Source organism: Mixophyes fleayi, chromosome 6, assembly GCF_038048845.1.
Source record: "Mixophyes fleayi isolate aMixFle1 chromosome 6, aMixFle1.hap1, whole genome shotgun sequence".
NCBI classification, from domain to species: Eukaryota; Metazoa; Chordata; class Amphibia; order Anura; family Limnodynastidae; genus Mixophyes; species Mixophyes fleayi.
The window spans coordinates 202,954,632-202,967,493 of NC_134407.1; the positions used below are offsets into that span (position 1 = coordinate 202,954,632).

General features: G+C 40.0%; 1 protein-coding gene and 1 long non-coding RNA gene across 2 annotated transcripts in view; one reads left to right on the forward strand and one right to left on the reverse strand.

Moving 5' to 3' along the window:
• The window catches only part of LOC142095218 (uncharacterized), a 62,447-nt gene extending 59,279 nt beyond the window's left edge, over positions 1–3,168 (reverse strand). The window contains exons 1-2 of the long non-coding RNA XR_012677760.1: positions 2,998–3,168; positions 1,283–1,478 (exon numbers count right to left, since the gene is read on the reverse strand). This is a non-coding gene — a long non-coding RNA (uncharacterized LOC142095218). The remainder of the gene's footprint in view (positions 1–1,282; positions 1,479–2,997) is intronic.
• LOC142095216 (ABC-type organic anion transporter ABCA8-like) overlaps positions 1–12,862 on the forward strand; it is a 108,733-nt gene that overhangs the window by 65,988 nt on the left and 29,883 nt on the right. Inside the window, exons 17-23 of the mRNA XM_075178100.1 lie at positions 146–285; positions 3,809–3,928; positions 4,434–4,635; positions 6,056–6,222; positions 8,708–8,835; positions 9,945–10,082; positions 10,638–10,748. Coding sequence (XP_075034201.1) covers positions 146–285; positions 3,809–3,928; positions 4,434–4,635; positions 6,056–6,222; positions 8,708–8,835; positions 9,945–10,082; positions 10,638–10,748 — 1,006 coding nt within the window. The remainder of the gene's footprint in view (positions 1–145; positions 286–3,808; positions 3,929–4,433; positions 4,636–6,055; positions 6,223–8,707; positions 8,836–9,944; positions 10,083–10,637; positions 10,749–12,862) is intronic.

Sequence of the window (12,862 nt, forward strand, 5' to 3'; positions counted from 1 at the left end):
ATTGGTTGCTAAGTTGCTGCTATTAGAAGTAAATGTTTAAATAAACCTTTCTATGTTTAAATCAGATTTTAAAACTAGCTGAATTATTCTCATATGAACAGAAATACTACAATACTAGTACTATGTTACACATATCTATGACCAGGATGCAGGTTTCTCCATCGTGTGATCTGGAAGTCATTACATCTACAATAAAACAACACATCTCCAGTGCAAAACTCACCACCAAGACTGAAGAAGAGCTGACATTCACTCTGCCCTTCCAGAACATGGACGTCTTTCCGGGTAATATACACATGTAATATGTCGTAAGTAAATAATATATGGTCAGTTAAAAACTGAAATAAAACTGTGCAGGGAAAATATGTTTCATGGATAAATGGTAGATATCATCATGGGGTAAATGTATGAAAGTCCGATTTTTTTCAACTTGCCGGAAATCGGCGACTTTGCAGGTAAAATTTAAAGCGGCGATGGCTTGTAAAGGCAAGTTTGCCTTTACAAGCCATCGCCGCTTTAAATTTTCACTGCAAAGTCGCCGATTTCCGGCGAGTTGAAAAAATCTGACTTTCATACATTTACCCCCATGTGTTCAAACAGAGAAGTATGATTCAAATAACAGGCTGGCAGCTGCTTTACACTTATAAATCTAAAAATCCACTCACTAGGAACCAGTGACATCAGAGATGAAGCATCAGTTTTATTCTTTAGAATGCATTCTATCTATTAATTAGCAACGTACAGCATTACAATGACATCACTATTCACACACACAGTGTCTCGATAATATTTTAGTGATGTCTCTGAGTTTGTAGACAACAGGTCATTTTAATAACTAATATCACACAGAGGCAATAGTACTAAACACTGTCACTATCAGGCAGGAGCTGGCTGGCAGACTTTAGCCCAGGGGGCAAGCACACGGGACTGGCCCATAAATAGTGGCCCATCCTTAAAGGATGGTTTTCGGTACAATATATAATTATCAATATAAAAAGAGGCTATTTCAGTGTTGCTTTCAGTGTTGTTTTAGGGTTAACCTAAAACAAATAATATTAGTGGTGGTACTGGGAGGAGGAGCAGGTATCAATCAGAAACCCTGGCCTAGAGCTGTTTAAAGACTCTAAGGGGTCTGCAGCACTTTAGACATGGGGCCCTATGATGTAACATGGTTATCATTTTACACAAATTTTAGACAAATACACAGGCAATCCAGCATGCACTACAGTTAAGTGCACGCAGCTCTGCCTTCACGAGCAATGCAGTGGGAAAAGGGACATACCTCCAATCTGTCCTTGCAGTTTGACCAAGTCCTAACTAAGCGAGACAGTTACCCAAATTCGGGACTCCCATCAAATTCAGGACAGTTGGCAGAATGTCCTGCTTTCTCCTACATGTTCTTGTCACTTTCACCACCTGTGGCCGTGGGATTCTTTAGCTCATTTGCTGTTTGTCTGTATCCTGTAATGTCGGATACCCTATTTTGAGAAAAAAAATGGGTTCATGAAATTTAGAGAGCTCCAACCAGTTCCGGTGTTAAATCAATAGCACCACATTTAATAATTAGGCCTCCCTCCAGCCACAACATTAAAATAATAATATTCACATTTGCTGAATAGATCTATTTCCCTTCAACCAACCCTGACATTAAATTAATAGAAATGTGTATCAATTTTTTTTTTTATTATTATTATTATTATTATTATTATTGCAGTACAGTGTTAGCCAGAAAAATCTATGTGATGTTAAATACTTTCGTGTCAAAAAAGACAAAAGTATTATAGGAGTGATACCTTTATTGGCTAACCAAAAAAATGTGATTATATTTGCTAGCTTTCAGAGCACAGAGGTCCCTTCATCAGGCAAGTTTACAAAACCAGAGTTTGTAAACTTGCCTGATGAAGGCCTCTGTGCTCTGAAAGCTAGCAAATATAATCACATTTTTTTGGTTAGCCAATAACAATACACACACACACACACACACACACACACACACACACACACACACACACACACACACACACACACACACACACACACACACACACACACTATATTAAAATTCTCCCCCTCATACATTATATTAACATACACCCCCTGACAAACCCCCCCATAAACACATTATATTAACATACTCTACCCTCACCCATTACATTAACATACCCCCCCTCACAGACATATTATATTAACATACCCCCCCACACACTCACATCACATTAACATACTCCCCTCACACACTATATTAACATACTCCCCTCACACACATCATATTAACATACCCCCTTCACAAATTATATTAACATACCCCACCCACACACACATATTATATTAACATACACCCACCTCCCACACACACACACATTATATTAACATACTCCGCACCTCCCCGCACACATCATATTAACATACTCTCCCTTCACACATTATATTAGCATACTCCCCCCATGTACACACATTATATTAACATACACCCCTCACACACACACACGCACATTATATTAACATACCCCGCCCCACACGCACATCATATTAACATACTTCCCCTTCACCTCCTCACACACTATATTAACATACTCCCCCCCTCACATTATATTAGCATACTCCCCTCACACACACACATTATATTAACATACTCCACCCTCACATTATATTAAGATAGCCCCCAGACACACATTATATAAAAATACTCCCCCCTCACACATTATATTAACATACCCCCCACACACACATCATATTATATTAACATACTCCCTCCCCCTCACATATCATATTAACATACTCCCCCCTCACATTATATTAACATACTCCCCTCTCACACACACATTATATTAACATACCCCCCCACACACACATTATATTAACATACTCCCCCCTCACATTATATTTACATACTCCCCTCACACACACACATTATATTTAGATAGCCCCCCAGACACACATCATATTAACAGACTCCCTCACACACACATTACATTATATTATTGGGACCTCCTTTACCTCTTTACACACTCTGAGATATTTTCTACCTCAAATCTGTCCCATGTCACTTATATTTTCTCAGTCATGTTGTTCTCTGGCCCCTCGTGGCTGCCGGCCATAGACCAGCTCCCAAATTCCCCGGGGGGGGGGGGGGGTCACATGGTTGTCACTCTCTCCCCATCACTTCTCCTCAGCTCATACCAGCCTTATGTTGCTAAGCAACCGGTCCTGTGCGTCTCCTCTGGGTCCTGGTGCCGGGGCACACATTCAGCCAATGGGAGGTGTGAATAACGACTCCCGAGCGGGAGTTACATGTATTACCGTTTATCACGGCAGTTTCACATATTTTTATTGCTGTGGCAGCTGAGTAATACACATTGAGTAAATCATTAACCCCTTAAATAGTATATATTATGAATCTTTGCCTAATCAGTGGCGCACGCAGGGGGGGTTTCTGGGTCTCCAGAAACCCCTCCTCTCCGCTAAAAAAGTGCCCTATATAGCGGCACTGTACTATACAGCAGCCGCGGCGCTGTCAAAGAGGCATGAAGCATGCAGCCGCGGACGCATCTTTGACAGCGCCGCGACTGCTGTATAGTACAGTGCTGCCGGAACGGAGACGAGGCACTCAACGAGGCACTCAGTGATTGAATTTAAATATAGTTTCAATGGAGGTGCGAGGGAAAATGATCGGAGATTTCTAACGTAGTTGCCGGTAACGCTCGCGCGGCGCGATGTCCGTGCGCCACATTGCAGGCAATTGAATCTCCCCCATGGTTTGAAAAACTTACCATTAAATGCTGACAAATTATCTCTTAACAACATGCAGATCTGTTTTCCCATCTGGACCGATATGTGGGACAAAACATTGTGAGTTACGGAGTGTCTATGACCACGCTGAACGACGTTTTCCTGAAGCTGGAAGGAGACGCTGAGATTGAAAGTGGAGGTAGAATCTGCGTCAAGGTCTGGAAAGACTGAATTATTGGGGGGTCACACGCAGCCACCATCTGGGGGGAGGGGGCATTGTTCAATCTGTAAATCAACTTTTAACCTTTTACTTTTAAGCCCAATGAAAATGTAAAAAGGTTTGTTTTTTTTACACCATATTTTCAAATGTTATATACAGCGGATTTTTAGTAAAATATGCAAATAATTATGTTATGTTGACATTAATTATTTTTTATTTTGTAAAATGTGAGAATAATCTGATAATCTGTAAAACTCCTTCCACAACTTGTAATAATATCCCTATTTTTTTTACTGGTATGTCGGGCTTATATGTGGCTGAACACATTGAAACCCAATGGAAATAAAAGAAAATCTAGTACACGCTGGAGAGCCATAGGGTTATGAATAAGAATACAATATATTTTGCATCATGTTGAAATGCTTACTTTATTTGTCAGTGTGACCACTGTATTTACGCAGTGTTACAATGGTTTCTGCTGCAGATTATGCTGTATTCAACCAGGAGATGACCAGCGAGGAGGACAGGGAATTTCTGAACTCAGAGACGGAGGAGTCCATCCAGCTGATGTCAGATTCTGGTAACGCCACTGTCAGTGGGATGGCGCTGTGGAGACAGCAGGTGTTGGCTGTGGCCAGGATCCGCTTCCTGAACCTAAAGCACGATATGAAAGGATTCCGAGCTCTGTGAGTGGCTTCTGTTTCATATACATAAATATCACAACATATAATATATTTGTTAAATATAATGAGTCACAATATATAAACATATGTCAAATATATTTTATAGTGGCATAGGAGAATTATATGCAGCAAATAAATCTTGCATTTGTATAGAAAGGTCTTCTTTAGGTCTAAGTTTACTAGTATTCTGCTTTTAACATATAGATCATGTGCTACTAATCTGTGCTGTGAGAGTCTATATAGTTGGGTACCAAGGGAAATGTATAAGTCTGGCCTGTTATACTTTGATCCATAGTGATGATCTATGGCCTTACAGATAGGAAGGAATTGGCTATGTAAAAAAAGATAACAGCAGCTGACAATACATAGTGAAATACAGCACAGCTCATAAATAGACCATAGAGTCATTAGAAGCAATTCCATGGCCCATATGTGTAGACCCTTTGTATGATCACTGAATATTTGCAATAGTGACTCATGTGTATGGATTGAAAAATGCCATCTCGACGCATGACCTTGTACCACAAATGGGCCTCCTCCCCCACTAATTTTAACTTTTTCTAATTGTGATGTGTTGCTTGTCAATAATAACTATGGAAAACAAGGGGTAACTATAGCTTCATTTCTCAAGCATCATTTTTTAATTTTCTGACTTTAAGTATTCTGGATTATGATGATCTCTGAGGTTGTATTAAAACCTAGTCCTCTTACAGGGTTAAGAAGCTCTACGGTACTGCACAATATAATAGAATTAAAGGTATTCGTTAATTACATGCACCCAGCTTGACAACTCCCACCTGTCAGTCCAGGGGGTTTGGTGATCTTGAGCTCCGGTGAGGAGCTGAAGATTAGCGAAATGAGTAGCACCTACAAGTGGTGCCTGTATAATTAACAGGTACCAAAATAAGATCTGTTTCTTTCCTCAATTCCATTTGAAACTAGGTATAATTAACGTAGATGGCACACGTGGCACATGCACGGGTGCCAGGAGGAAGGGGGAAAGCAGGTACAAAGTACTGGGGCTCATGCCATACCATGCCATGCCACCAACCTGCTGTGGCCATGCCCTCTTCAGGGTCCATGGAAGGAGCCACAAGAAGTTGCTGTACCAGGGCCTGAAAGTCTTCTAGCAGCCCTGGGCACATGTGTGACATCACACTGGGAAAGATGGCTGCCCTGCCTAATATAGTTGCAGAAATATTTTCAGCATCAGTAACTGATTTAAAATGACATTATATTTGAAAGGCACAGACCACAATCCCTCCTTCGTTATTGCCTCCTATGTCCCTCTGCCCAGATATGTCACTTTCTCTATTACTCTTTCTCTCCTCTGTAAATGGCTCCTGAAATGTATATTGCTTCTTGTTTTTAACTGAACCCTGTTGACATTTTACGTGAAAGGTTCAATAAGTCTATTTTTCAGATTGCTCCTGTTCGTCCTATTCATTATCCCAATGATCATTCTCACCGCAATATTATATAATGACAAATCAATCCACACGTGGGAACTGAAGCCAGACCTTTATTTTCTGAGAGCAGGAGATAAGGCTCACAAATACTACTCCAGACTTTTGATCAATAACAACACAGGTAAAACCCTCTGCAGCACGTTACTATTTTCAAACCATGCACCTGTGCAACTATTTTTATTATGTGTATATTAAACCTTAAAATCAGGTCATTATGTGGTGGAACAAAGGCTCCCCAGGAGCCTTTGTTTATGGGAATTTCAAAAAGAGAGTTAAGTAGTTTTTGTACTTCATTCCAAAAGTGAGAAATTTTGGGACCAGCATATTTGGCAAAAATCTGCCCTTTAGACACAATTCCTCCAACAAGCTGGATCAGAAGAGACAAACATTTTATGGAGTTTGTACGTTGTCTTCTTGTAGTGGTCGAAATAGAAGCTTCGGCTGTTCTCAACAGGAAGTGAAGGGACAAAATATGTAATTTGTTATAATTGAACAAAGTTTGGGATTTAATCAGTGACCGAACTACCATTGGTGCAGCAGGTGCCGTGCACTGGTGCCTATAGAAATAATGAGGCCCGCTGCATGGGGAACTAGCGAGCTGTGGGCCCTGGTTCCCTCCTCCCCGCTTCCCTGCACCGGGGTCCACAGCTCTCTAGTTCCGCCTCTGGATTTAATAAAGGATATTTTTGTTGAATAATGGTTAAAGAATTGAAATGTCCATGTCAGGCAGCAGGGACAGACGAGACAGGAGCCTCTAGCAAGAGGGGAGGAGTAGGATGTATGCTGTAGACCGTGAAGAAGGGAGAACAACCCGAGGAAGAGTGTATGTGATTATTGTGTGCAAACTCCGCCCAACAGAGATCACTCCAGGAGGACTTGAGTAGAAGCATCGCAAGAAACATTTCAACTCTTGATTGACCCGCTCGGTCTGCCCATTAGTCTGGGGGTGATAGCCGGAAGAAAACTTGAGCTTGATTCCAAGGTTCCCACAGACACTCTCCAAAATCTCCCCACAAATTGGACTCCCTGATCGGAGATTATCTCCTGGGGACAACCGTGGAGGCGAAAAACATTATTCAAGAACAAATGTGCAAGTTCAGGAGACGAGTGGAGACCTTTACAAGGGGTGAAATGGGCCATCTTTGAAAATCGGTCTACAACAACCCAAATAGTGTCATAGCCATGAGGTAATTTGGTAATGAAGTCCATGGAAATGCTGGTCCAGGGGAAACTGGAATAGGAAGGGGGAGGAGAAGACCAGAAGGACTTTGTCTAGGAACCTTGTGGCAAGCACATATGCTGTAAGCCTGTACAAATTGGTGGACATTTGACACCAAGAGAGGGCCACCAATAGTACCTGGGAGAAATGCCTTAGTCCTCTGGTAGCCAGCATGACCCGCGAACTTTGATTCATAAGCACAGCTTAACAGTTTAGGGCGAAGATGAAAATTAACAAAGGAGCGTCCAGGGGGGGAGAGAACGTAGGAGTTAATTAAAGCCACAACTCGAACAGGAGAATGGGTCTACAATCTGGGCGAAACAGGGAGTCAGAGTTGTCAAAAGATCTGGATAAGGCATCTGCTTTGAGATTCTTGGATCCAGGACGGAAGGTCCTGGATCAACAATATGTCTTGTTTCAATGCTCTTTCAAGCTGAAGCGAGCAAGATAGCTGCTCCATGTATGTCTCTAATAGCATTCCTAGGAGAATATAGTTTCTCCAACAGCCAATGACTGTCTTAGGACCCCTGAAACTCCCTGGGGATATACCTACCTGATCACACCTGATACTGATGGTGCATAGAGGTCAATGGATGTTATATAGGGGGAAGCATGATCTGACCCTTCCTTCCTTCATGTCATACTAAAAATAAACAAGTATGCCAGGGTTGCGATTCATTTATATATTTGAATTAAAAGGTCAACATCTCCTTTCAACATGTAAGTGATCGTTTAATTTACAAATTTCCACCAAATCTTATTAACATAGGTGTGCTCTACTTTATAGATGCTTGATGGACATAGAAACACAGTATTCATCTTTTTTTGTTTAATACAGATATTTGATGTTTCTTACATGCTTATAATTGACCACAAGGCACAGCCGTTATTATTTATAGAATTAGGGTGGGTAATGGCTAGTGCTACAAAGCAATGCCACTATGTCACTACAAGGTCTCTGTAATGGTGCTGGTAATCAGCCTCTGCTATGCCTTCCCCTCTCCAATAGGCCATGTCCCTTGTATTTCAGCTCTCAGCCTGTAACTATACACCAAGTTCTAAATCTATTTAGCACAAGAAGCACATGTAATTCTCTAATATAATTGAGGTAATTTGACTAATTACTGCATTCTAATTGACTGCTTTTTTCTTTCCAAACTTGTTTATGATTTTTATTTTTAACCCTATACCAGTTAATTTTTTGTTGACCTTGATGCAGAGATATTCATAGAAACTTGAGTTTTGCCAAACCACTTTATTTATTCTCAAAGCTCACATAAGGTTTAATAAAATAAAAAAGAACATTAAAACAACAATATTGTTATCGCCCTCCTGCAGCATTATTTATTTCAATTTCATATATGTCGCCTTGTTGTTTCTGAGACAGGTTCACCTATAGAGGATTTCATTGATTCGATAAAGGCTCAGGACATTGTAATTGATGTCATTAGTGGTCCATACGACACAAACACTACAACATACAGAGGAGCTATAGAAGTCACTCGAGAAAATGAGGTGAGGAACCATGTGTGGAGAGAACACTGAGGCTTTATGGCCCCAACTGTCAACCCAGTATATGATATTATAATAAAGTAAATCCGTCTCTTGCCAAATGAAATTTGGAAAGAGATGGATTTGTAGTTTAGGAAATATAGTACATTGCTCTAGTGACTTTCTCTTGAAGAATTTCTAGAGACTACCAGCTTCAAATCTACAGTAGATAGATGTTTTCTAAAGAAACTATGAAATCATCTGAGAGATTGTCTGCCTTAGAGATTGTCTTCTAAGATCTGTTCACCAGATGTTACCCAGTAGGGTTAGAACAACTAATGCACTATAGTGTGAGTTTACCAGAAACTGTCCTTTAAGGTCACATCACCAGATGTTTTCCTCCTAAGGTCCACTCAATAGAGGTTGATCTTTATGATAACTTAGTTCACATTATGGTTTCCTTGAAAGTCAGGTCACCAGTTTTCATAAAAGATACTGAAGTAATTTTTTTTATATATTTTTTAATATTCCCATTACCAAAGCATCCACCAAGTTCTTCTCAGACAAGATTTTTTTATTTATTAGTTATAGAGTTTTTATAGGATTCTTTAAACAAGGAAAAAAAGTAGAGAGATGTATGTTGTTGTCTTACTCAAGATATGCAGCAAGAAATCTTAACAAATTAAAAATATCCTTCAAGTTCTTAAATGTCCTCATTAAACTTTCCAAGGCTACTTTCAAACTTTCCAATACCTCTTCCCAGCTTTCCAATGCCTCTTCCAAGCTTCCCAATGCCTCTCAAAGCTTCTCAATGAACCCTTCAAGCTTTCCAATGCTATTTCCAACCCTACCAGTATCTCCTCCTAGCTCTCCAATGCCTCTTTCTACCTTTACAATACTTTCCAATGCCTTCTTCAAACTTTCCAATGCCTCATACCATCATTCTAATATCATTTCCACCCTTTCCAATGCCTTCTCCAGCCATGTTTAATGCCTTCCTCCAGCCTTTCCAATGTTTCTCTCTAACCTTTCCTTTGCCATCTCTTCTAGCCTATCCAGAGCTTCTTCCTAGCATTCTGGTGACACATCTGCTGTATATATTCATATATAAGTATCTGTTTTCACCCCTGTAGGGTTACACTTACACCATTGTAGGAAACCCACAAGCTCAGAATGGACTACCAGTGCTTGTAAACATCATTAGTAATGCCTTATTGAAGACCTTTAACTCCAAGGAACGCATCCAAATATGGAGTAGCCCTGTGTTTCCTGTGAGTATGAGTAAGCTGCGCCAATGTTTGTTACAGGTGCTCGTGTTTTATTTTTACAGATGCATGAGGATAAAAACAATCACGGGGAGATTATCATCTGTTTTTATCAATAGTAAATAAGTTTATAGTTTTCAAAACACAGTTTTAGACTTAAGTTGTATAACTGCAAAATTATAATATATCTAGTGTAGTCTAGTGATCTAAATAATAATAATAATAATAATAATAATAGTAGTAGTAGAAGTAATAATAATAATAGTCATTTTCTTTGTTCTTGAAGAATTATGAGAAGTGTTCAGCTGTAAAGATCTAGGGTAAATGTATTATTGTGCGATTTTTGCAAGACAAGTTTTGCCTTTAAAGACATTGCTGTTTTAAATGTGCAAGGTAAAGTCGCTGAATATCGTCGATTTGCAAAAATAATATAATAATAATACATTTACCCCCCAGTTGTGTTATCTACAGTTTGAACACAGTGTAGTCCTGGGATCTGTGGCCTTTTATGACCCACCAGAACTAGACTTGTGCTGACTCAATTTTCCTTTCTTTTATTAGCCTTTTGAACAAGACTTCCATATACACCTATTTTCTATGAGTATGGTTTTCATGGCATTTGCCACTGGCATGGCGCCCCATTTCGCAATGAGTAGCATCGAGGACACCAGGGTGAGTGACGGAGAGTAATGAATTATATCTGGGCTATGTCTGTTTTGTTTCTGAAGGACATAAGTAAAGATTATGATTATGTGGCAAAGCAATTAAAACTAGAAATTATAACTATTTTATGGTTCATTTATGATAATATCATTATATGATATATTAATGTGTTTTACAGGAGCTATTTTAGAGAGGTAATTTTATTTTGATTAATAAACTGTTTAAAAGTTTATATAACACAGAAAGTAACATTTGGAATTGTTTTATATACCCTGCACTAAGAAGCTATAGAGATCATCTCTGAATTATATATATGTTACTACAACTTTAAATGGCCTAAACCCTGTTATGTTATATCTGCCAGGAAGAAATTCACCCCTAACTTTTTGTGTAACCTATCCCTGTAGCTCCTCAATTAACTTCTGCTTTAAACTCTACCCATAACTATACAATAAGCCTGGTGAATTTTGGCTTAGAACTTGGGAATCATGGCAAAAACATTGCTTTGATTCAATAAAACAAGGTTGGACTACTAAAATAAAAAATGCCCAACCCCTCATACAACACCCAGCACTTGACGGCCTTCACCGGTGTCCACTATAACTAGAAGACCATGAGAGTGGGTTCCCTTTGCTACAGTGACATCCAGACCCAGACTGGTTATTGGAGGGCTGGTGCTTCTGTGTGGGGGTGTGAAATGCCATGGGCTGTGGGGTAAGGGTAATTAACTTGCTACCACAGTTGTATAATGAACATGCTTTATTTTATTATTTTAAATCATCATTTATTTATTTAGATATATATAGCGCCACTTATTCTGCAGCGCTGTACAGAGTCCCTGCCCCAATAGAGTTTACATTCTAAAATTCCTAACACACACACAGAAAGACAGAGAGACTAGGGTCAATTTGATAGCAGCCAAGTAACCTACTAGTATGCTTTTAGTGTGTGGGAGGAAACCGGAGCACCCGGAGGAAACCCACGCAAACACGGGAAGAACATACAAACTTCACATAGATAAGGCCATGGTCGGAATTGAACACCTGACCTCAGTGCTGTGAAGCAGAAGTGCTAACCACTACGCCACCGTGCTGCCCCCAGGAATCCCTAAGATCTCTGCCCATTAGACTAAAATAATAAAGAAAACTACATAATTTTTAAATAAACTTTAATTTAATAAAAAGACTCCCTAAACCCTTGTTCACCACTTTATTTATTTATTTCTTGATCCATTGTAGTCTGTAACTGGGAAAAAAATAAACTAAAAACCTTATAATTGAACCACCAGCACATTACAAATCACTGGTGGGAAATTACTATAGCCAGAAGCAACCGGGACTCCCATTAACCACCAGCCAGCCACAATAGAGTCCCGGGGAGTCCCAGCTTTGATCAGTTTGTGTCGGCCACAAAAAAAACAGTGTGTTCCCTTTCACTTTAGAAGACACCAGCCCTATAATGACCACCCTAGGGCTGATTTTCATAATTGCATGTAAAATCCACATTCATGGTCTTCCTAGTATAGTGGAAACCGTGAATGTCTTTTGCTGGGGCTAGTTGAGGAATTTGGGAGGGGGCTCTACGGCCCTTTTTTTTTATTTATTTATTTACTTGCTGTGATCAGTGCTAATCTTGAGAAGCCAGGAAAAGCATTGATATCCATGGGGTAGAGGGAGCTGGTTCCATTGTCGCTACAGAACCAGACCCTATGTTAAATAATAGTATTCACCCCTAAATTTTCTTGTAACACCTGGGCAGCACGTTGGCACGGTGGCAATAGCATTTCACAGTACTGAGGTTATGGGCTTGATTCTGACCAGGGCCATATCTGTGGGGAGTTTCTATGTTCTCTCCATGTTTGCATGGGTTTCCTCTTACCCAAGATATATTGGTAGGTTAAATAAACCCTAGTTTGTGTGTATGTGGTAAGGAATATAGATTGTAAGTATAACACGCCCCACTTGGAGGGCAGGCTATGTGTCGAGGTGCAGGCCTCGCAAAAGGGGTTGTGGCCTTGGCGTTATGCAATCACATCACTATTGGGGACGAGTCAGGTGGCATGGGCGCGAAAGCGCTCAGCACCGCTTGGCTTGGTAGATCACATGGGACACAAGTTTATCAAA